General features: G+C 42.6%; 1 protein-coding gene across 1 annotated transcript in view; it reads right to left on the bottom strand.

Moving 5' to 3' along the window:
• Nucleotides 1–25,763, bottom strand: part of ATAD5 (ATPase family AAA domain containing 5) — a 46,886-nt gene that overhangs the window by 10,746 nt on the left and 10,377 nt on the right. Inside the window, exons 4-14 of the mRNA XM_056126513.1 lie at nucleotides 21,613–21,777; nucleotides 20,573–20,696; nucleotides 18,814–18,895; nucleotides 12,484–12,668; nucleotides 8,991–9,148; nucleotides 7,630–7,789; nucleotides 6,483–6,809; nucleotides 4,722–4,818; nucleotides 2,277–2,356; nucleotides 1,657–1,793; nucleotides 1,411–1,561 (exon numbers count right to left, since the gene is read on the bottom strand). Of these exons, the coding sequence (XP_055982488.1) occupies nucleotides 1,411–1,561; nucleotides 1,657–1,793; nucleotides 2,277–2,356; nucleotides 4,722–4,818; nucleotides 6,483–6,809; nucleotides 7,630–7,789; nucleotides 8,991–9,148; nucleotides 12,484–12,668; nucleotides 18,814–18,895; nucleotides 20,573–20,696; nucleotides 21,613–21,777 (1,666 nt within the window). The remainder of the gene's footprint in view (nucleotides 1–1,410; nucleotides 1,562–1,656; nucleotides 1,794–2,276; nucleotides 2,357–4,721; nucleotides 4,819–6,482; nucleotides 6,810–7,629; nucleotides 7,790–8,990; nucleotides 9,149–12,483; nucleotides 12,669–18,813; nucleotides 18,896–20,572; nucleotides 20,697–21,612; nucleotides 21,778–25,763) is intronic.

The raw sequence follows: 25,763 nt of genomic DNA, 5'->3' as shown, positions 1-25,763 counted from the left end.
GTATGGTCCAACCAAAAAAACACTTACTAGATTTGAAAATTACAATTTATAATAGGTACATGCCAAAATAAAGTTCAAGAACAGGGGCTGGAGCAACAGTACAGCAAGTAAGGCATTTGCCTTGAACACAGCCAACCCGGGTTTGATTTCTAGCCTCCATAAGGTCCCCTGAGCATGCCAGGAATAGGTCCTGGGAATTGTTGGCTGTGGCCCCAAAACAAACACACGAACAAAGTTCAAGAACAGCTGTAGGCAGGGCCTGGGAATAACTCAGCTGTCGAGCACCTGCCTTGCAAACCTGAGGCTCGTGAGGCTACCAGTTCACTCCCCAGGCACCATCCTACATGTCTGAGTGGATCCCAGCAGCTCGGCAGTGAGATCCCAACAAAGCCCGAGGCTCTCTGGTACATGTACCTATGGTCACTGCAGTAAGGTTTATAATCACCAAGGTCTGGAAACAACCAAGTACCCAACAACAGATAAATGGATAAATGAATGTGGGGTATAGACATAATGGAATACTATTCGACTACGAGCAAAGATGGAATCTTGCATTTTTTCCTATAACCTGGATGGAGCGGAGTCATGGAAAGCGCAATGAGTCAAAAGGACAAGGATAAATACTGGATGATCTCAGTCACAGGTGAAGTAGAAAGAAACAGAGGGAAAGACACAGACCATGTTCAGTTGAAAAATAAAAACCAAAAACCCGAAGATTCTGTCTAGAGAACTGAGTCTGCCAAGTGGGGAGGTAGAGGGGAATGGAGGAGCATGGAAGAAAAGGGACCTAGTGACACAGGTGGAGGGATACTGACACTCTTGTGATGGGTGAGATACAGTAATGTTGGATGCCAAAAACATCAAAAATATTAAAGCAATAATGGAATAGTATACTTCATCCATGAGCCTGCGGGTTTGATCCCTACCACTGCCCCAACATGCTTAGTGCTGTCCTGCTATTCAAGATCCCCAGTGTCACAGCAGAGGGACAATTACTGGTGACCATAAGTGGGTGTGTGTGCCAAAAATAAATAAGTGTGCAACCTGTCAAGCACCAAAGATGTGAGCACTGCAACTGACAGCACAACCACACCAGTTCTTGGAATAATCATGAAGGGAAGTGGAAAATAAAAATAAATAAAATAATAGGGTCTGGAGCAATAGTACAGCGAGTATGGGGCTTGCTTTGCAAGTGGCTGACTTGGGGTTTGATCCCTGGCATCCCAAATGGTCTCCTGAGTACCACCAGGAGTAATTCTTGAGTGCAGAGCCAGGTAAATTTGAGGGAAGACACATGGATATGTACAAGAAAAGATAAAAAAAAATGGCACCATGCTAGTTACCAAAATCACTTTTTGAGACAATTTTCCCCTCCAAAGAATCATGACTGAAGGAAACCGATTTACTTACTTGGTGACTTGCCTAGGTTGTAGTTATTAAAAATACAAGGCTTTTGTGAATTGACACCTTGCTTGTCCACTTGATGGGACTGGGTAGCTTCCTTCAGTTGAGACAGAATTTGCCTACCATTGCGCTGAGAAGAAGCATTCACTTCAAATATCTGAAAGAAAAATACAGGGGCAAGAAAGGCAGGATGGCTTGCATTTTCTTAAAACGCCGCTTGAATGATGACAGCGGTGCTCTCCCCTGACTGACCTTGAATCCCAGCTCCTGAGCACATGCGTACACCGCAGCTGTCTTCCCCACCCCGGTCGGCCCTGTTATAAGCATGGTGTTGCACAGGCGGGTGTCTTCGTCATCTGAGCTGCCTTTAAAATCCGCATCTGACAGATCTGAAACATCATTTAAATGCACATAAAACATTCATTGTTTAAGCAATAATTCTGCCTTGCAAAACCCAATGGTCCACATCCATTTATCATCTTACTGATAAATGCGGAAAACATGACCTCGAATGTAGTGGAGCACATATATGCCTTGTATGAATGAGGAAGCCCAGGGTACAATTCCCAACACTGCATATACACATTATTATTATTATTATTGTTATTATTATTATTATTATTATTTTTACCCAGTAACTCTACAAATGTTTAATGAAACAAGAAAAATGACTCAAGGGGTTGCAGTGATAGCACAGCAGGTAGGGCGTTTGCCTTGCACGTGGCCTGACCCAGGTTAGATTCCCAGCATCCCATATGGTCCCCTCAGCACAGCCAGGAGTAATTCCTGAGTGCATGAACCAGGAGTAACCCCTGTGCATCGCTGGGTGTGACCCCAAAAAGCAAAACAAAACAAAAAAAGACTCAAAATACCTTCCTGTTTTTCCTCCCTTCTTCCCTTCAAATTTTGTCTTTCTTCCAATTCAGCTCTTCTTTTCCAGTCCTTCAGCCAACTGACAAAAGAAAATAGATATTATTAAAAAAAATTCACAGAACATAGGTATTTCTTAAATTAGACATTAAATAACATCTACAGGTAGTTAAGATCTATTGTTAGTTCTTAAGTACTTCACAGTGCTTCGGAATCCACATAAAAATAAAATGCCTTTGGAGCATTGGGATAGGGGGTGGGAGGGATACTGGGATCACTGGTGGTAAAGAATGGGCACTGGTGAAGGAATGGGTACTCAATCACTGTATAATTGAAACCCAAGTACAAAAATTTATAAGTCTACAATTGTACCTCAGGTGTTTCACTAATAAAAATTTTTAAAAAAATGCTGGAGTGATAGCACAGCGAGTAGGGCGTTTGCCTTGCACATGGTCGACCTGGGTTCGATCCCCAGCATCCCATATGGTCCCCCGAGCACCGCCAGGAGCGATTCCTGAGTGCATGAGCCAGGAGTAACCCCTGTGCATCGCCGAGTGTGACCCAAAAAGCAAAAAAAAAAAAAAAAAAAAAAAGGAAAAGCCTAAAAGTACATGAGTATGAGAAAAGATAAAATACACTCACCTGAAAAAACAAACAAAAAACAAAAACCAGAAAACAGAAAACAGCAACTATGAATTCCTCAGGTAGACTGCATCACACCATGAAGGGTGTCATTATACATTCCTCATGTTACTACTTAAACTCAGTCTAACATACAAGGTAAAGTATAAGCAGAAAAATCAAGTTCTAGTCTGAAGCTCAAACACCTGAGTTGAAGTTCAGTTTAAATCACTTTCTAAACAGACAACCTAATAAATGGTTCAACCTCTACTGCTTATCTCTGACATGAGGACAATGTGTCTACCTTCACATACTGCTCTAACGAGTAAATAAATGGGCTATGGGGCTAGGTGAGATGGTTCAAAGGGCTGGAGTACATGCAAGCAAGAGTCCTGGGTTCTAGCCCTGACACCACCAGTTCCCTGTGCATTGCAGGGTGTTACTCCAAAACCAAAAACATACATCTTCTAGAACAATCAAGTCCTTAGAACACTGCCAGGTTCCAAATGTTAATTATCATGGATTCAACACCTTACATGAGATCCTTGGGGCAAGATGAGTTTCAGAACTCAGGCTTAATAGTACAAAGGCAATTTGGTACATATACCACTTATAATAACCCTAATGGAATTTGCGGCAGTACCTTCAAATTCACTTCATATTTTTTTCTAGTTGAAAAAAAATTCATGGAGGCAAGAAGGAAGAACATCAGGTAAGGTACTAGCTTTGCAAGCAGCTAAATGGATTCAATACCAAGCACCACATATGATCCCTTAAGCAACAGAAATGATCCCTGAGCACAGAGCCAGGAGTAAGCCCTGAGTACAACTAGGTGTGGGGGTATACTCCCCTTGCCAAATTTATGCTCCGATCTCAATACAGACCAGTACTCCCAATCAGTACCCGCCTGGACCACCTCCTCCCAATCCCACTGTGGGGTAGGAACTGATGCTATGAAGGATGGCCTCTGCCTATTTTTGGTTTCTTTTGAGTCACATCCCCTGGTGCCTGGGGCTTACTTTCACTCTGTGCTCAGGGATCATTCCTGACTAGCTCAAAGGACCATACGGGGTGCCAGGAGTCCAACCGAAACCAGATAAAGACCATAATAAATTTTATATAATAAAGTTAATACTTTTTGTTTTCAAATCTTTCTGGAAGTGTAAACTGTTCCAAAAATATTATAGAACTGAATTAACAGCAATATATCCTATTTATTAGAAAAAAGGAATATATGCATAAAAATATCGGGGGGGGTTGAAGAGAGATTATAGTGGGTAGGATGTTTGCCTTGCACACACCACACTCAGGCTGGATCTCTAGCAACCCACATGGTCCCCTGAGTATGGCTACGAGTGACCTCTGAGCACAAGGAGTAAGCCCTGAGCACAGCTGGTGAAAAACACAAAACAAAAAATATTTTTATGGGAGGTTTTACATTTAAATAGTGGTAAGAAGCAAGAGATTTACTTTCTATTTTAAATGCATAATTTTTAAGATTTTTATCACACCTTATTTATAATTATTGGACTTTAGTACAAATAAAATTAAAAAGTAAAACAATTCATAAGGGTCGGAGCAATAGTACAGCTGTAGGGCATTTGCCTTGCATGTAATCGACCTGGGTTCAATCCCCAGCATCCCATATGGTTCCCCCCACCCAGCACTGCCAGGAACAATTCTGAGTGCAGAGCCAGAAGTAACCTCTGAGTATCGCTGGGTATGAACCCAAAAGCAATAAATAAGTAAATAAATGGATTAAAAAACTTTTTTTTAAATGAAACAATTCATGAACTACTTTTTATTTCTTTACAAATTTTACCAACCTGTGTAATTTTTTTATAGCTAGCTCATTGCCTATGAGTTCACTGGAGTTCTGAGGTTGATATTTTTCTGTCCAAAGGATATCTTCAGGTCCAGAATCTAAAGCAGAGAATATATATTAAAGAATGTGTTCACCACACACACACACACACACACACACACACACCAATTGCCCCCCCCCACCCCCGCCAGCAGCTTGCTGCAGAGATGCCTCCAGACTTTGCAATAGGCCACTTTCACTGGGCCACTCCAGGTGCTGTCCCTCCGCCTGCCCCCTAAGAATCCTGGTGGCCACCATCTTCTAGAACCCAACAAAAAGTCCATGTACACAGGAGAAGAAACAGCAAAGGCCAGGCGTCATGGGACAGGGGAGAAGCCAGGCTTTCTCCTTCCCCTCGCCCCAATGGGACTCTTAAGATGACGCCCACAAACTGCCCCCAGCTATTCATTAAGCTTCTACACAGCCACGATCCACAGACACACACACAAATCTCAGAACAAGCAGCTTGCTGCAGAGATCTCTCCAGACTCTATTAAAATTTTAGAATTCTTAGAGCTATGGAATTATATGCTATCCATAACAAGCAATACAAAACAAACTGTCTAACATTGCTTTTTCAGCAGGTTTGAGTGGTGGTGGGACTGGTGTTGAAATACTGAATGTAATCATAGTAGAGAGAGCGTATTGTGGAAATTGTCTGCCGCACAGGCAAGGGAAGGGTTCAAATGGGGGTGGATACTGGGTATTTTGGTGGTGGAAAATGTGCACTGGTGAAGGGAGGGGCAATTGATTACTGCATAACCAAAACTCAAATATGAAAGCTTTGCAACTATATCTCACGGTGAATCAGTAAAAAAGGGGGCGGGAAAAATGTGTGGTGGAGAATGGGCACTGGTGGAGGGACGGGTACTCAATCATTGTATAACTGAAACCCAAGCACGAAAGTTTGTAAGTCTACAACTGTATCTCATGGTGTTTCACTAATCAAAAAAAAAAAAATGTGTTCATCGACACAGCATAAAAACTCAGATATTTGTATTACTGCTTCAAAAAGAAAATGTTTATATCAATATTTATATTTACAAAACACCCGAGTAAGCAACTTCAAACTTTTTATTTGTAATTCTTCTTAACAGAGCTTTCCCCTCTTAAAAACTAAGCAACATAAAGTCTCATGACAAGTTTAAAAATGTATTTTAGGGGACAAGAAAAATAGTTTAAGGGCCAAGAGGGTATGCTTTGTGTGCAGACGGCCCAGGTCTGACCCCCAGAACTGTAAGTACTGCCAGGATTCACCAGAATTCAGGTGTAATCCTAGAGCAATGCTGGGTGTAGCCCAAACCAAATATAAGTACATAAAACAAAATTACATTTGGGGCCTGGGAGGAAGCTCAATATATAAGAACATAAGATTTGCATGTGGGGTGCTGGAGCAATAGCACAGCAGGTAGGGTGCCTGCCTTGCACGCGGCCGACCTGAGTTCGATTCCCAGCATTTCATATAGTCCCCCGAGCACCGCCAGGAGTGATTCCTGAGTGCAGAGCTAGGAGTAACCCCTGTGCATCAAGGGTGTGACCCCAAAAAAAAAGAAAAAAAAAAAGATTTGCATGTGGGAGGCCCAGGTTCAATCCCCGGTAATACATGGTCCCCTAGTAGCACCAGAAGTGACCTCCCTGCATCTACCCCAGAAGACCAGGAGTAGCCCAAATACTCCCAGGGGTTGTCCAAAAACAAAGTCCTAGGACCACAGGAGAAACTTACCAGAAACAGAAGACACTTCTGAGATAGAGCTTTCGTCATCTATTATCAGAACATCAGAATCTTCTACTGCTTCTGTTTCCACTTTACATGTTATGTTCAAAGCTGAATCCTTCTTCCTGAATGTTTTAGAGGACAGATCTTTGGAAGAATCAAATTTTGTCCCAGCAGAGAAGTTTCTTTTGTTAAGTTCTTCTGGCTTCCCGTTTACCATTTTTGGACTTTCTGAACACTCATTTGGTTTCTTTCTTTTTGACTTATGACATTCTGTTCCCACTCTTTTTCTTTTAGTTTCTTTCTTTTTGACATCATCCTCTGGATGTGAATTGTCTATTTGGAGAATCATAGAAATATGTACTTATTGATTAGAAATTGTTGACCAGAATTGTACAAAGGCTTATGGTGCTTGACTTGTATGCAGTCAACCCAGTTTCAATCCCAGGCACTACATATGGTCCCAAGCACTATCAGGAATGATCCCTGATCACAGAGCCAGGAGTAAGTCCTGAGCATAGCTGGTATAGTCCAACAACTCCCCACTAGGAAGAAAAAGATACACTTACCAATCAGCCAAAAAGAAAATGTAATACTACATAATCTTAACACCAATCCAAAATATTCTTATATTTCAAAATAGTCTTTTTTGATTTTTTTTTGGGCCATACCTGGCGGTGCTCAGGGGTTACTCCTGGCTCTGTACTATAGAAATCATTCCTGGTGGGCTCAGAGGACCATATAGGACTCTGGGAATTGAATCCAAGTTTGTCACATGCAAGGCAAGCACAGTTACCCGAGTCTCAACAGGACTGATCCCTGAACAGAGGCAGAAATAAGCTGGGGCACGGCCAGATGTGGCCCATAAAACAAAAAAATAATAAACCCCTAATACACTATAAGAAAGCTGGGTATCTTCTTTGAACTGCCCTTTGTATGTGCCACATATGTTAGTTACATTTATCTCACTCAGGTTTTCCTCAAATAATTACTTGAAAATAAGTAAAGCTGTGCTTGGGCTTGCATCTCTAGAACTTGGTAAGGGTTAACAAAGTACGATACATCAGTTGAACAATCCTCCCAGTCAAGAGTCAACAACTAAGCTTTAGTTTTCAAAATCGGAATGTTCACATAAACAATACCAATTATGACTAACCTTGTTTAAGATGACTCTCAGAAAGTACCTGATGCTCAGCCCTTTTTTTCAGTAGCAAAGAAAAATATTTCTTCAAAGGAAATTCAGGATTTGACCACCTAATTTCTTCCAGCAAAAGATTTCTAATTTCTTCAGTTAAGTCTTTCTTTCTCCCCATTAACTGCAATAAAGAACAAAATGCTGAATATCAGACCGACGTTATCTATTAGGAGTAATCATAATATTACCAACTACTTGTTAGCTGTGACAAGTCAATACCAGCGTAGGAATAACTCTAGTTACGAAATACAACCATGAGGGCAAAGCTGGCATTTGCATAGCTTTTGAAAGATTTAATTCGTTTTTATTCTCTCTCTCATTATTATACTTTACACACTGTATCGAATTGCAAAATATCTAAATGTGCTATAAAATTTAATATTCTTTTGAAATTAACTATCATTAGTTCTTTTATCAGGAGGCAAAGGAGGCAGGGTGGGCCATACCCAGTCATGCAGTCAACCCAGGCTTACTCCTGGCACTATACTTGGGGGTTACTCCTAGCATGCTTGGGGAACCATTCAGGGTACTGGGGATCAAATCCGTATCAGCTGCATGCAAAGCAAGTACCTTAGATGCTGTAGTCTCTTCAACCTCATTTATTCTTAAGACTTGTTTTTGATTTTGTTATCGTTGTTTTGGGGTCACACTCAACAATGCTCAGGGGTTACTCCAGGCTCTGCACACAAGAATCACTAGTGGCAGTGCTCAGGGGAGCATATGGGATGCCAGGGAACGATCATGGGTTAGCTGCATGCAGAGCAAACGCTCTACTTGCTGTACTATCTTTCTGGTTCTGCTTAAGATATTTTTAAACTTCTAGCAGTATTTAGGAACCTGAGAGATGGTACAGCAGGTAGGGCATTTCCCTTGTAAATACACAGCCCAGGTTCAATCTCTGATATCTTCTATGGTCCCCCAACCACCACCAGTAGTGATTCCTGAGTGCAGAATCAGGAATAACCCCGGTGCATCACCATGTGTGGCCCAAACAACCCACCTCCCATCCCCCAAATTAGACTCCTACAGAAAGCTAACTGTACACTAAAGAAGTAAGTATTTATCTTTGGAAGAGAGCATAGGAGTTAAAGCACTTTGCACAGTGTCAAACTCCTGTATAATACACCACCTAAGGTCATTCCTGAGCACAGAGCTAGTATACTCCCTAAGCACCACTGTGTGTGATATGAGCCTAACTCCTCCTCAGAGACCCCTTCCCCCCACTCCCCAACACACATACACACACAAACTTATCTTCATTGGTTTTATTCCCTAAAAGTTGTGGAAGAATCATCCTAAGGAGTGCATTTTCCAATACTTACCTTAATAGCAGACTTTTTAATTTCTGAATCTGAATTCAATGTTGAAAATTCACCAAGAGTCATAACACATTTTGAGATATCCATTATCTTTGTATTCTGTTCCTTAAGTTTAGTTAAGAGAGGACAAGTGGGTGATTTCAAATGCCACAAATGACATCCTAAAAATAAAAAAAAGAAAAAATATCTTAATTACTATTATTCACAAGCTATCTATTCATTCACTGAATGCCAAGCATGCAAATATGAGAAGCCTTCACAAACTACCACATAGCATAATAAATGCAAAAGTACCAACCCTGAGTGAGTACAGAGAATAAAATCTTAACCCTCAACAGTAGAAATTAATAAAAATTTTTATATAATTAAAAAAATAATTAAAATAATCTGCTCATCCCTCCCAATTGCTAAAAAATAAGAAAATACCAGCAAACTCTCAAGTGAGCCGTGCTACCCAGTGTTAAAATTTCAAGGGCACTTAGCATCCTGGTTTAAGGTTTAAAGCTTAAACTTTGAAGAAAGACCTGGATCTTATGAACTATGTGAATGTAAGCAAGACCCCAAACATGAATTTCTTCAGTTTTTAAGTATGGGTGACACCAGAACAAATTCTGAGTTGTTGCTGGGATTGCACTAACTCATGCTGGGGATAGAATCCAGGTTGGCCCTGTGCAAGGCAAATGCCCTATCTGCTGTACTATAGCTCTGACCCCAATTCCTCTTCATTTTAATACTGATGCAGAGAAGCCCATCCTGCTTGCCTCATTTGCTCATATGTACATAAATTTTATAGGATCATTCCTATAAAAATGAGCTTATCAAAATTACAAAGGAAAGGCACTGCTAATTTTTAAATTAAGAGTACAGGGTTGGAGCAATAGAATAGTACCTAGGGCGCTTGCCTTAATGTGGCCAATGCAGGTTTGATTCCTAGCATCCGTATGGCTCCCCAACCTTGCCAAGAGTGATACCTGAGTACAGAGTACAGAGTACAGAGTACAGAGTGATACAGAGTGAGTACAGAGAGAGCCAGGAATAAACCCCGAGCACTGCTGGATGTGGCCAAAAACAAAAACACAGAAAATAGTTAAAATTGGGGCTGGAGATGGTTCCCTGAGTACTACCAGAAGAGATTCCTGAGTGCAAAGCCAAGAGTAAGCCCTACCCATCACCAGGTATGGTCCCAAAAAACAAAGCAATAAAGCAACAAAAGAAAACAGTTAAAACATTCTGGCTCCTTGATCTTTGACTCCCAGCCTCCAGAACAGCTGGACTCATGGACACCTTCTGAGTAGTAAAACCTGGGAGGTGATGGGGGTGGAACTAGGTCATTCAAGGATCATGGCATCCTCCTCTGCTCTTCCTCTGGAATCAGTCACTCTGGGAGAAACAGACACATAGGCAGCCCCAAGGGAGGTCACAAATTGACAACCAAGGCCTCCTGTCAGCTGTCATGGTCATGAGACCTCTCAGAAGCAAATTCTTCAGGCCAGGTCAAGCCTTCAGGATAACACATCCTGGTGATCAACCATGAGCCACACCACCTAGCCATGTCGCTCCCAGAATCCCAACTCTCAGAAACAGTGAGACGGAGGCCTCTGCTGTATGAAGTCACTGCATTGGGGAGGAGCATATTCTAATCACCAGTTGTACTGATTTCTCAGTAAAGGGAGATTCACAGGGTCTAAGGAGAACATGTCCATGCTGGCAAAGGCCTTTCCAAGGATCTCCTTCCCTCTCCCTTGCCAAGGGAAGTCAGGTCTGGTGTGTGGGCTTGTGAGAGAAGGCTAGACAAACAACCAGGCCTGGGCTTCCCTGCATTACAGGCTATGTGACTCAGTGCTGGCAGAGGAGATGTAAGCAGAAGCTGATGAAGTTTCTCTGAGGAAGCTTTAAAGAAGATGAACTGGGGACTGGGACGATGGCTCAGTGATCAAGTACATACGTCGCATGTATAAAGCCCTGAATTCCAGCCCAGGTTACTGCAAAATAAAAAATGAAAGCTGGCAAACATATTCTTTCGCCAAAGAAAATACAACTGGAAAATGCTATACAAATCAAGACAGATAGTATAGCAGCTAAGGTACGTGCCTTGCATGCTCATGGCCAACCCACCCAGGTCTGATCCCAATCCTGCAGAGTCCCAAATCCTACCAAGAAGTTGTTTTCTGAGGACAGAACCAGGAACAAGTCCTGAGCATCACCAGGTTTGGCTCAAAAACCAACAATTTTTTTTTTCCCTTTTGGGTCACACCCGGAGATGCACAAGGGTAATTCTTGGCTCTGCACTCAGGAATTATCCCTGGCAGAGCTTAGGGGACCATATGCGATGCTGGGAATTGAACCTGGGTCGGCTGGGTACAAGGCAAATGCCCTACCCGCTGTGCTATCACTCCAGCCCCCCAAAACCAACATTTCTTTTTATTACAATTTTTATTTTATTTTGCTTTTTGGGTCACACCCAGCGATGCACAGGGGTTACTCCTGACTCTGCATTCAAGAATTACCCCTGACGGTGCTCAGTGGACCATGTGGGATGCCGGGAATTGAACCTGGGTTGGCCACGTGCAAGGCAAATGCCCTACTGCTGTGCTATTGCTCCAGACCCACCAACATTTTTTTTAAAAAAGAAGAAAAGAAAGAAGAGAAGGATGAGGAGGAGGAGTTAGAGGAAGAGGTGGAGGAGGAGGAAGAGGAAGAAAGAAAAAAAGAAAGGAAAGAAAGAAAAGAAAGAAGGAAAGAAGGAAGGAAGGAAAGAAGGAAGGAAAGAAAGAAAGAAAGAAAGAAAGAAAGAAAGAAAGAAAGAAAGAAAGAAGAAAAATAACTGTTGGGGCAGGAAAAAGTGCAAAAAACTGAGCACATGTTCTGCACACAGGAGGTCTGGGTTCTAGTCCTGTCCAAGCACAGCCAGGAGCAACCCCCTAGACAAAGGTATAAGGAGCCTCTGAATACCACCAGGTATGGCCCAAAACTGAAAATCAAACAAATTCTCACTAAAATCATTACAAAAGGGCTGGAATAGTATAGTGAGTAAGGCTCTTGTCTTCCATGCAGCCAACTTGGGTTTAATTCCCTGTACCCCACATAGTACCCCAAGCACTGCCAGGCACAGATCCCTGAGCACAGATCCAGAAGTAAGCCATGAGCACTGATAGGGGTGGCCTCCAAACAGAAACAAAAATTGACAATAAATATTATACATCATGGGGCTGGAGAGATAGCACAGCAGGTAGGGCAATTTGCTTTGCATGTGGCTGACCCAGGTTCAATCCCCGGCACCCTACATGGTTCACTGAACCTGCCAGGAGGGATCCCTGATTATAAAACCAGAAGTATGCCCTGAGCACTGCAGGCTGTGGTCAAAAAAAAAAGAGAAAAAAAAATAGAATGACACATTAATCTTAGCCTCATCCTAAATTACAAACATAGCTTTACACACATAACTTCTACCAGTTTAAAAGCAAATGAAGACTCAATGATTATAAATCAAACTTACCATCCTCTTTTTGTTGAACATGAACAACTCTCTGGAAACTGGTACTTGCTGCTTCATACACATCTAGTGCAGCAGCTTTCTTTGCAATTTGTCGTTTCAACAAATCCGGCAGACCACTCATCAGAAAATCACGCTTTGCTTTGAACTGCATGTCACAATTCTGAGATTTTTCAGATGTATCTTGACTTTTGAGAAAATGTAAGAAAGGACAACCAAATTATAGGTACATTTAGGATACCTTTTTATTTAATTTGAAACTATTTAATTGGCTGTGTTAGCTTATCAAAATCTGTTTTGCTTGTCACAAAAAGAAAAGTCTGGGGCTGGAGCAATAGCACAATGGGTAGGGCATTTGCCTTGCACGCGGCCGACCTGGGTTCAATTCCCAGCATCCCATATGGGTCCCCTGAGCAATGCCAGGGATGATTCCTGAGTGCAGAGCCAGGAGTAACCCCTTGTGCATTGCCAGGTGTGACCCAAAAGGAAAAAAAAAAAAGTTCATCAGAGTTAAAAATTAAATAGTTACTGACTTGAACAGTTACCAAGATGTCATCTTTGGGTAGTGATTGAGATTTTTTTCCCTCTTTGCTGTGAGTTTTCTTTTTCATCTTTTAGTGGGAGGGGCCCCAGAAGTTTGAGGCCACACCCAGCAGTACTTAGAGGCTATTCCTGGCACTCTGTTCAGGGATAACCCTAGCAGTGCTCAGTGGGCCAGAAGCATTGTCAAGGATCAAATCTAAAACCCCTGCAAGTAAGGCAAGTACATTGACCCTTGTACTCTCTCTATCCCTGTTTTCTTTCTTTTTTTGTTTGGGGGGTTGTGGGGTGTGTGATGAGATTTAGGTCACAACAGTTGATGCTCAGGGATCACTCTGGTGGTGCATGGGGAACCATATGTGGTACAAGGGAAGGAGCATTTGTCAGCCACATGCAATGCAAGTGCCTTAACCCCTGTACTATTTCTCCAACCCCACTTGCTTTCATTTTTAAATACAGGCATTTATATTCTAAACATAAAATAAGACCTGTGAGATTCTACATATACATATATAAATATACACGTTGTTATATATAAAACCCTGCTCTTTGTTTTTCTCTCTCTATATATGCATATATGTAAATTATATATGTATAGGTCATACTGGCAATGCTCAGGAATCACTCCTAGCAGTGCTTGGGTGTTAATATGTGATGCCTGGGACTGTTCAGCCATGTGTAAGGCAGGAGCCTAACCTGCTGTACTATCTGTTCGATCCTAATTTTTTTATTTTTATTGCTATGAAGGTCATACCTGGCTATGTTCAGGAACAGAAGTGATGGAGTAACAGAGAAGATCAGGTGGCTGGGACTGAATCCAGGGCTTCATACTTGCAAAATATACACTCTTACCCCTTAAACCACTTTCACTGCCTAAAAGTTATATGCTTCTTTTGTTTTGTTTGTCTTTGACCACACCCAATGGTGCAGAGGGCTTACTCTGGCTCTGTACTTCGGGATCACTCTTGATGGGGTTCAGAGGACCATATTGGCTGCTAAGGATAAAAGCTGGCTTGGTTGTGCAAGGCAGGTGCCCTACCTGCTGTAATATAGCCCCAAATTATACATTTTATTTGATTTTTTTTTTTTTGCTTTTTTTGAGGGGTCACACGCAGCAACGCTCAGGGGTTACTCCTGGCTCTGCACTCAGAAATTACTCCTGGCAGTGCGCGGGGGGTCATATGGGATGCCAGGGATTGAACCCGGGTCGGCCGTGTGCAAGGCAAACACCCTTCCCACTGTACTATTGCTCCGGTTCCCCAAATTATACATTTTAAATGGATGTGCTGGGTCTAAAGAGATAGTACAGTGGGAAGGGTGCTTGCTTTTCATGCAGCTGACCCAGGTTAAATCCCTGGCAACCCTGAGGTAGGAGGTTCCCTGTGCACAGAGCCAGACATAAGCCTTGAGCACCACCTGATATAGCCTAAAAACAAACAAACAAACAACTGAAATAAAACAGTGACCAGAGAGATAGTACAGAGGCTAGGGACCCTGCCTTGTATCAAATCTGGTTCAACCCCCAGCACCACATATAGTTCCCTAAGCCTCTGGTTCAACCCCCAGCACCACATATAGTTCCCTAAGCCTAAGAGGAGTAATCCCTAAGCTGACAAGAGTAAGCCAACTGTGGCCCAAAAAAGAACAATAAACAAATTGTGGTTGGCCGTACATCTTTTGATAACAGGATATATTCTAGGAAATGAGAAATGTGTAGTTAGGCATGCTGTCTTTGTAAGAATAACCCAGAATTCAAGTACATAAATCTAGATGGTATGCTTACTAGACACCGAGGGTATATGGTGCAGAGCAATGGTTTTTATCAGCTGGTCTGCAGACTAGTGCCAGTCCAAAGGCATAGAAGATGGAAATTTACTGATATATACTACTAGGATGATGGTCATAGACACAGTCCATCACTGATCAACACTGCTAACACATGACTGTATTACCATCATATAATGAAACTATTGGGCGCTCCACATCTTGGAAGCCAATCTCATGTGCTGGGGGAAAAGGCAGCTGGGATAGAGAAAGGACCACTAAGTAAATGATGGTTGGAGGGCTTGCTCGAGATGGTCGATATGTGCTGAAAGTAGACTATGAACCAAACACGATGGCGTCTTAAGACCTGTACTGCAAACCATAACACCAAGAAGGAGACAGAGAGTAAGAGGGAATGTACTTGCCATAGAGACAGGGGGGCAGGAAGAAGTGGGAGTGACGGGAGGGATACTGAAAATATTGGTGATGGAGAACGGGCACAGGAAGAGGGATGGGTAATACTGTATGACCGAAACATAATTATGCAAAGTTTGTAAGTCTGTAATTATATCTCAGTGATTCATTAAAATAAAAAATTAAAAAAAAAACCTCTTGGGAAATAAAGAACAGACTGAGATTACATCACCTTAACAGAAAGAAGTCAGTGTGCTTTCTGAACGATTTAATTTCTGATACTCTAGAAAAAGCAAACTAATCTATATTAACAGAAAGCAGATGAGAGGTTACACAGGATAGGTAGTGAGAAGCAGTTGTTAACTGTAAAGAAGCTCACATGAACTATCTTAAGTATGATAAATGTCCTATTTATCAAGTCATTCCACAGACATGTACATTTGTTAAACCTCCATCTGTTTTCTTAATATGAGTATATATAATTGCATACTTAAAATGAGTGTTATATGAGTGTACACTATGTTTAAAATAACACTAATATAAAAAATAAAGTGTCTTTTGGGGCCAGCAAGTAGGGGGCTTGCCTTGCATGCAACCAGCCAGAGTTTGATCCCTGGTATTCCATATGGTCTCCCTGAGCCCACCAGGAGTGATCTCTGAGTACAGAGCTAGGAGTAAACCCTGAGCATCAGCAGAAGCGTGACCCTAAAACCAAAAAAAGAGAGAAGAAGTGTCTTTTTATATTGAGCAATAGCAAGGAAGAAGGAATATAAAGCATAGGGACTGAAAAGATAGTACAGGGTTAAGGGCTTGCCTTCCATGTGGCTGACCCCAGTTCAATCCCCAGCACTGAATACAGTCCTCTGATTGCGGCACCACAGGGATCACTACTGAGCAGAGCCAGAAACAGCCCCTAAGCACTGCCAAATATGGCCCACCAAATTTAATAATTAAATAATAAAGCAAGCAAGCAAAATAATAATAATAATAATAATATAAAGGTAAAGGTAAAGGCCCTCCCGTTGATCGTCGATTTGCTCGAGCGGGCCCAGTAACGTCTCCATTGGAGACTTTGTTGTTACAGCCCTGGAGCGATAGCACAGCGGGTTAGGGCGTCTGCCTTGCACGCAGCCAACATGGCCAACCTGAGTTCGATTCCTCCGCCCCTCTCGGAGAGCCCGGCAAGCTACCGAGAGTATTCGATATGCCAAACCCAAAGAAGATAATAATAATAATATAATAATAATAATACAAAACCCTAATCTGGTACAAACAAACAACCTAAATAAAACAAAAACCCACATATGGGCTGGAGAGATGACATGGGTTGGATCCTAATACCTCACAGGCCCCACAGCAATACTGGGAGGAATCCTGACTCAGGAATACCTCCCATCATGACCAGTGTTGCCCAAAACCCTCCCCCTCCACCCTCAATGAATCAACAGTAACAGAAATTAAATTAACTGATCTATAATAGGAATCAGAACACTGGTAACAGTGGTGCTCAGGTGCTATTCCCAGCTCAGTGCTCAGGAGTCACTCTCAGCGGTGCTCACGGGACCATACGTGGTGCTAGAGATTGTACCCAGACCTCCTGTATGTAAACAACTGGCTCTAATCAACAGAGCCATTTCTTTCTTTTTTTTTTTTTTTTTTTGCTTTTTGGGTCACACCCAGCAATGCACAGGGGTTATTTCTGGCTCTGCACTCAAGAATTACTCCTGGCGGTGCTCAGGGGACGATATGGGATGCTGGGAATCGAACTCAGGTCAGCCGCGTGCAAGGCAAACGTCCTACCCTCTGTGCTAATGCTCCAGCCCCCAACAGAGCCATTTCTTTAACTGCAGTCACGGCAACCTTCTATTGTGACAGTGTAGGGGACTTAAAAGAAAAAAAGCATCATCAGGTCATGCCTGGACTCCTGTATCCATTCTAATCCTCCATTTCATTCTTGATGCAACAAACTAAACCAGGCCCAAAGCAATAGTGCAGCAGAGGTGGCGCTTGAACGTGGTTGACCTAAGTTCAATCTCTGCCACCTCAGATGGTCTTCCCAGCATTGTCAGGCAACAGTAAACTCTGAGCAACATCAGGTGTCGCCCAAAAAGATTTTATTTAACAATAATAAAAAAAACAATAATCCAACAGTCATATTACACTTTCCAAACACAGCAGTCAAAACTCTTGACTGTTATCATTTTTTTTTTTTTTTTGGTGGGAGGGCCACACCTAGCGGGGCTCTGGGGTTACTCCCAGCTCTGCACTCAAAAAATTACTACTGGCAGTGCACAGGGAACCATATGGGATGCTGAGAATCAAACCCAGGTCGGCAGCGTGCAAGTCGGAGATGCTGTACTATCTCCCCGACCACGCTTTTATTACTTTTGACATAGTGACCACATTCTTTCACTTGGCCTAAAGGTCCTACAAGGGCTGGCACCCCCTTTCCAGCTTCAGTGCATACTCCTATCACCTTTGATCTCTCTGCCCACATCGGAGGAGAACCCTTCTTCCCCTTGTATATTCCATGCTGCTCGCATCTTCGGGGCCTTTGCACAGAGGGTCCCCCCTCCTCAGCTCTGTTCCCCTAAACTCATCTTTTAGCTCAAATGTCATTTCCTCAGTGAAGTCTCTCTATGCTACCTCAAATCTATTTACTATAAATGGTGAGGTGCCAGAGAGATAGTACAGAAGAGAGGGTATTTGCTTTGCACATAGCTGACCTGTTTCAATTCCTGACATCCCATCTGGTCCCCTAACCACCATCAGGAGTAATTCCTGAGTGCAGTGCCAGGAGTAATCCCTGAGCATTGCCAGGTGTGCCCCCCCCCCAACAAAAAAGAAAAGAAAAACAAACAAAAAATGCAATTAATTCCTCTCCTCAGCACAACAGCAATATTTTTTGTTGTTTCAGGGCACACTCAGTGGGGTTGGTTCAGGGCTTGCCACTGGCTCAGGGATCACTTCTGGCAGGGCTCATGGGACCACATGGGAATGAAACCCTGGGTAGTCACATGTAAGCCAAGACCCTTACCCACTGTACTATCTCTCCTCAACTATAATTTGTTGCTTTTTATTCTCCTGAGAATAAGACATGTATCTTGTTTCCCCTTAATACTCTTAGTAGTAAAAAAAAAAAAAAAAAGCCTGGAATATAGTATTAAATATTGAGATTTAGCTTACAGTAAACTTTTTGCATTTTTTTTTTTTTTTTTGCTTTTTGGGTCACACCCGGCAATGCACAGGGGCCACTCCTGGCTCTGCGCTCAGGAATTACCCCTGGCGGTGCTCAGGGGACCATATGGGATGCTGGGAATTGAACCCGGGTCGGCTGCGTGCAAGGCAAACGCCCTACCCACTGTGCTATTGCTCCAGCCTCACTTTTTGTTATTTTTGTTTGCTAATTTTTCCAACTATTTTGTCCAGAGATAGCAGAAAATGTTTGGAAAAGATCAATATCTTCAAGCTGCAATTATACATTATCAATATCATCTTTAAAATGGACTTTTGAAGCTTCACATAATTTATGCACCATCTTATCAAAGTAAACATCTAAGGAGAATATACATTCAATAAAACTCTTTGGCATTTAAGTATCTATATTGGACTGACCTGTTTTCATCAAAACCAAGAACAGGATCAGCTGTTTTTTGAGACTTCCTGGTTACAAATAAAGGAGCAACTTTCATTTTTCCTTAGAAAAATAAGCATATAAGTTAGTATCAATGTTTATCATCTTCATTGTACTTACTTTCAAAATTACATTTTTTAGTTTTTTTGGTTTTTTTGCTTTTTGGGTCACACCTGGCAATGCACAGGGGTTACTCCTGGCTCATGCACTCAGGAGTTACTCCTGGCGGTGCTCAGGGGACCATATGGGATGCTGGGAATTGAACCCAGGTCGGCCACATGCAAGGCAAATGCCCTACCTGCTGTGCTATCACTCCAACCCCCACAATTACATTTTTTAAATAAAGATTCTTGGGGGCCAGAGGAGATAGCTCAGGGGTCAGGAGTGCACGCCTTGCATGTATAAGTTCTATCCAGATTCAAACTTTAGCACATGGCCCCTGTGCAAAGTAGGGAGCAACACAGGCAACCACCAGGGGTAGCTCCTGAGTATTGAGAATCACTAGGAGTAGCCCTGGAGCCCCCTGAACATATCCTGAGAGATGACCCCAGGAAACAAATAAATTTGAACAAACTTTGGAAGGCCAGAGAGATAGCACAGCAGCTAAGGCTGATCTAGATTTGATCCCTGATACCCTATATGGCTCCTGGAGCCTGACAGAGGTAATCCGGGAGTGCAGAACCAGGAGTAAGCCCTGGGCATAACTATGTATGGCCTCAAAACAAACAAAAAACCAAATCCCTTTTAATTGAAACACTTTCTATCGAATAATTCGGTCTGTCTTTTTTTTTTTGGAGGGGGTGGGCAATGTTCAAGGCCACTCCTGAGAGTACTTAGAGGACTGTGGGGTGCTGGGAATCAAACCTGGAATTACATACAAAGCGCTCCAGCCTCTGCACTCTCCATCTTTCAATAACAATATCAGTTATTTCAATACCAGAATCTCTCAGAGAACATTTTTAAACTAGATTCCTACAGCTCTGGAAATTCTTAGACAAGATGTTTAGAGAAAGATGGAAAGTTTTGTTGTTGGGGTTTTGTTTGTTTTATTTTGCAGGTGGGGGAGTCTAGACCATATCTGGCAGTGCTCAAGGGATCACCTGAAGCGCCAGAGACCAAACTGACGCTGACCACATGCAAGGTAAGCACCTTAATTCCAGAACTATCTCTCCAAACCTTACTGGTTTTTAAAAATATATATGCAGATAATTTTGATAAGTCTTATTTGGTAACACTGACTTAACTAGGAGTAAAAACTTAAAATAGGCAATTACTCTTTGTAAAACTATTCGTAACATTATTTTACTCATTAAAATAGACTTACTTTACTTATTAAAATATGTAACAAAGTTGAAAGTTTACATTTCATAGAACAAGAGATTCAAATAAGGCTACTGAGTGGTCACGGAGATGGCACCAAGGGCTGGAGTTCATACTTTGCGAGTGGGAGCTCCAGGTTAAATTCCTGGCACCCCATGGACTTCCAAGCACTGCGAGAGTAGCCCCTAGGCACCAAGTCAGGAGTAGCCTTGAGTTCTGCCAGGTATGATCAAATAAATAAATAAATAAAAGTATTCAGAACAGTTTACTCCCCTAAGACATTCTATTGCTTATCATAAGTGCTGCACTGTAGCACTGTCTTCCCGCTGTTTATCGATTTGCTCGAGCGGGCCCAATGACGTCTCCATCATGAGACTTGCTGTTACTGTGTTTGGTATAAGAGCTATCAAATATAATTACCAGGGATACTTTTAGGACCCTTAAGTTTTTTTCCTAGCACATCATTCAGATTCTGAAGTTTCTTCTGATTTTCCTCAGGATGCTTTAAAGAAGTAGGACTTGACTCTATTATTATTACAGAGTCCTAAAATAGAAGCAGAAAAAAAAAGTGTTCAGTATCAACTGTCAATACAGTTTCAAAAATTTCTAGTGCTGACGTCACAGACAAGATAATTATATTACCAATTTTATACATCTCCCAGTCGGATCTGAAAACACTTTCGTGTGGCAGTAGTGTATAATTATAACATACAAATTCATGTGATTAAAAAGTACATTCAAGGGTCATAGCAACAGTAGAGCAGGAAAGGCATTTGCCTTGCATATGGCCAACCCAGGTTCAATTTCTAGCATCCCATACGGTTCCCAGAGCACCGACAGGAGTAATTCCTGAGTGCAGAACCAGGAGTAACCCTGAGCACTGCAGGTGTGATCCCCCCTCAAAAAAAAAAAAAAGAAAGGAAAGGAGACAGCTGGAATGATCTTTCAAGGTCAGACTACAAGATGGAAAAAGTGAAACTGGGGGGAATTGAGTACTTATGCACATGAGGCACTCTCATAGTCCTACAAGTACCGCCAGGAGTAATTCCTGAGGGCAAAGCCTGGAATAACCCAAACACTGCTGGGTGTGACCACCCCTCCCAACCTCTGCAAAAAAAGAAAAGAGAAAAAGGGAAAGAAAAAACCTGGAATGGACATTTAAAAATCAGACTATAAGCTGGGAAAACTGAAATCTGGGGGGAACTGAGTACTTGTGCACATGAGGAAGGGCATTGTTTTGAAGAAAGGGAAGAGCTGGCTCAGCCTAGGAAGGCACTTGAATGACTGGGTAAGGATTCAGACTGTATTCTGTAAACATTAGCGAACCCAACACATTTACAGCAAAATTGATCATGATATTCCTTTACCACCCAGATTACCTTAAAATTCTGCATTGTCACTACACAGGTTATAAAGCACTGCAAACAGCACTACCAAAGTTTATACCAATAAATACTTACGTCTGTTTCTGATGATTTCTTCCTTTCAAGAACCATTTGATGTCTAGATGAACGCCTTACAGGTGTCACTATTTCTTCAGTAGCTTTTGATCTATTATTGTGTAAGGCTTTTGCTTTTTCAATCAGTTGTTTTGCTTTCGATACATTTTTTGAAGCCAGGCTTACCTAAACAAATATGTAAAAAAATACTTCTAAATTTTCAAATAGAGAGATGCCTCCAGACCCCGTGCCAGATTGAGTCTCATCTGGGACAACCCGGAATGGGGTGGGTGAGCCCCGCCACCCCACAGTTGCCACCACAACCCCAGGGCTAGAATGATAGCACAGCGGGTAAGGCGTTTGCCTTGCAAGTGGCCAACATGGCTGACCCAAGTTCGATTCCTCTGCCCCTCTCGGAGAGCCCGGCAAGCTACCGAGAGTATCTCACCCACACGGCAAAGCCTGGCAAGCTACCCGTGACGTATTGGATATGCCAAACACATTAACAAGTCTCAAAATGTTTCTGGCCCCGCTCAAGCAAATTGATGAACAACGGGAGGACAGTGACAGTGAAAATAAAAAACATGCAATAAAGTTTCTCTCAAAAACTTTCAGCTGTTATAAGTGGGAAGAAAAGAAAAAGATCATACAGTGGGGAAGGTGCCTGCCTGGCATGCAGCCAACCCATGTTCAATCCCTGGCATTCCATATGATCCCCTAAGCACCTCCATGAGTGATTCCTGAGTGCAGAGCCAGGAGTAACCCCTGAGCATCAATTGTTGGGTGTGGCCCAAAAACCAAAACTGGAAAAAAAAAAGAGATACCAACTTTCTGCCACAGCAGTTTTCATCCCATATTTATCACAGAATCACCTTGGTGGTTTTTTTTTTTTTTTCTCAATTCCAAGACCTATACTTACTCACCTTGGAACAAACAGCTTATTTTGCAAAAGCAACTAGTCTTTTACCTTTCCTCTCCCTTTAGAGCAGTAGTTTTTGAGTAAGGATGATATTTTTCCTTCCAAGGGATATCTGGACTGTCTGGACACATTTTTGGTCATCTTAACTAGGGATGCTGGCAAGTCGTGGGTAGAAGCCAAGACTACTATGAAATACCATGAAACCATACTGCTCATATATAAAGAAGGGAGATGCCATTTATAGAAGTAATTAATTTATAGACATTTACAACTTAGAGGAATAAAATTCAAATTCAATTATGACCCATAAGTATGCATCAGATTGCCTAAATCTTTCACTATTCTTTCAATTACTTTTCTAAGTGTTTTTCTCCACCCCCACCCCCCACCCCAGTTTTTGGGCTACACCTGGTAGTGTTCAAGACTTTTATTCTTGGCTTTGTGTTCAGGGTTTATTCCTGGTGGGCTCGGGGGACCATAGGAGATGCTAGAAATCAAATCTGGGTTGGTTGTGTACAAGGCAAGCGCCCTACCTGCTGTAAATATTCTTATCTATTCTATTTTTCTATACTTGTAAATTGCTTTTATCTCATATCTTCCTATTTTATTAAACTAGAGGAATAGAATAGTTAGTAAAATATTTTTGGCCGAGAGCTCAATATGCTGAGTACATGCTTTGCGTGCAATGAAGCCCAGACTCAATCCCCAGCATCAAATGGCCCTAGGATAACCAGGAGTAATTCCCAAACATACTGCCAGGTATGGTTCAAAACCAGAAAATAGGTCACTGTCACTGTCCTCCCATTGTTCATCGATTTCCTCAAGTGGGCCCAGTAACGTCTCCATTGTGACAATTGTTACTGTGTTTGGCATATTGAATACATCACGGGTAGTTTGCCAGGCTTTGCCATGCAGGTGAGATATTCTCGGTAGCTTGCCGGGCTCTCCGAGAGGGGCGGAGGGATCGAACTCGGGTCGGCCATGTTGGCCGCTTGCAAGGCAAACGCCTTACCCGCTGTGCTATCGCTCCAGCCCAGAAAATAGGCAAGTGAAAAATAATATTATAGTTAAGATACACAATCTAAGTTTACTGAGTACCCTCCAAAATTAAGCTCCCATATGACCCAGCAATTTCACTTTTGAATATCTATTCCCAGGACAAAAAAACACTCATTGAGGGGCTAGAGTGACAGCACAGCGGATAGGACATTTGCCTTGCACGTGGCCGACCCAGGTTCAATTCCCAGCATCCCATATGGTCCCCCGAGCAACACCAGGAGTAATTCCTGAGTGAAGAGCCAGGATGTGACCCAGAAAGCAAAATATCCCCCCTCAAAAAAAAAAACAAAACCCCTACTCATTGAGAAGAACATATACACACCATTATTCACTGCAGCACTCAGTAAAATAGCTAAGATTTGGAATCAACCTAGATGCCCAACAACAGGTAAGTGGATCATAAAGATGTGGTATATATATACACAATGGAATACTATACAACTGTAAGGAACGATGAAATCATGCAATTTTCAGCAACATGGATGGAACCAGAAGATAGTTAAATGAAATAAGCTAGAAGGAAAGGATAAACAAAGGATAAGGTAAAGGTAAAGGTAAAGGCCCTCCCGTTGATCGTCGATTTGCTCGAGCGGGCCCAGTAACGTCTCCATTGGAGACTTTGTTGTTACTGTGTCTGGCATATCGAATACTCTCGGTAGCTTGCCGGGCTCTCCGAGAGGGGTGGAGGAATCGAACTCGGGTTGGCCATGTTGGCCGCTTGTAAGGCGAACGCCCTACCCGCTGTGCTATCGACAAAGGATGCTATTACTTATATGAGGTGTTTAGAGTAACTGGATGAGGGAATACAATGTTTTAAAGGGGTGATACCCAGATCAAACTTGGCCCCATAATATAAAGGGGAGAAGGAAAGAAAGACTGGAGAGGGGGAAGAGAGACAGATGAGAAGCAATGGAGAAGCCAGGTCAGGGGATTAAGGTACAAAGATGGTGTTAAGGAATGATAAAACCAAATATCCAAACCACAGAGTCAACAAACTTTAACAACCAAACTTGACAAACCAAGCATGTCAGGAGGGGAAAAAGGTGGGGGGATAAGGGAGGAAAGCTGGGAACAGTGGTGGAGGAAAGTTGATACTGGTGGTGGGATTGGTGCTATTAATACTGAACACCTAAAACTCAACCATGGGAGTGTATGTGATGCCATCAGCAGGTCAGCCTATACCAGCGAGGTAAGTGGATCACAGCCTGATGGTGCCTTCAGACTTCCTAATACTTCAAAATTGCCACTATGCCTCTAGCCTGACTGCAACAACGGGGGACCAGTTTCCCGAGAAATTAAATGGCTAAAAGTTAGGTATCTGGGAGCCACACCCACAAACCATCTCCAGCTCAGTTGTACAAGCTCATTTATCAACCTTGCTTCAGTTTTTTTTTTTTTTCTTTTTGGGTCACACTTGGCGATGCACAAGTGTTACTGTTACTTCTGCCTCACGCACACAGGAATTACTCCTAGCGATGCCCGGGGGACCATATGGGATGCTGAGAATCGAACCCAGGTCGGCTGCGTGCAAGGCAAACGCCCTACCCACTGTGCTATCTGCTCCAGCCCCTCAGCCTTGCTTCAGAGACCATAAACAAATCTTGAAGGAGATCAAAAGCTGAAGTTAGTCACGGACCCATGCAAGGCTGAACAAAGCAGGGTAAATTGGAGGGGGCGGGTCAGCCTGGTGCCCACCCAGACAGAGTCCCTGGCAGCTGCTTGCTTCAACAATCCAAAATCAGGGCCCAGAGCAATAGTACAGTGGAGAGGTCATTTGCCTTGTATGCGGTCGATCTGGGTTCGATCCCAGCATCCCATATGGTCCCCCAAGCATTGCCAGGCGTGGTTCCAGAGTACAGAGACAGAACTAACTCCTGAGTGTCACTGGGTATGACCCAAAAAATGAAAAAGCAAAAACAAACCAAAGAAATCACCACCATGCCCTCAGTCAGACTCCACCATCTCGGGATGGACCTCATTGAGATATGATCTGCTGAAAATTCAGGTATGTGAATTTTGTGACAGAAATCTCCAGGATTTCTCAGGGTCCGGATGGACAACCTCCCCATACCTCTCTGTAGACTTCTGGAAGCCTCAGGAGTCACATCCACACCCCAACCTACCATCCACTTAAAAAAGGTACTCCAGCCTTACCTTCCCAATAAAAATACTGAATGCCCTGAACAAACATGAT

This window comes from Sorex fumeus, unplaced genomic scaffold (genome assembly GCF_029834395.1).
Source record: "Sorex fumeus unplaced genomic scaffold, SorFum_2.1 ptg000063l, whole genome shotgun sequence".
Classification (NCBI taxonomy): Eukaryota; Metazoa; Chordata; class Mammalia; order Eulipotyphla; family Soricidae; genus Sorex; species Sorex fumeus.
The sequence above is the reverse complement of the archived record's forward strand: the minus strand, read 5'-3'. Positions and strand labels throughout refer to the sequence as shown.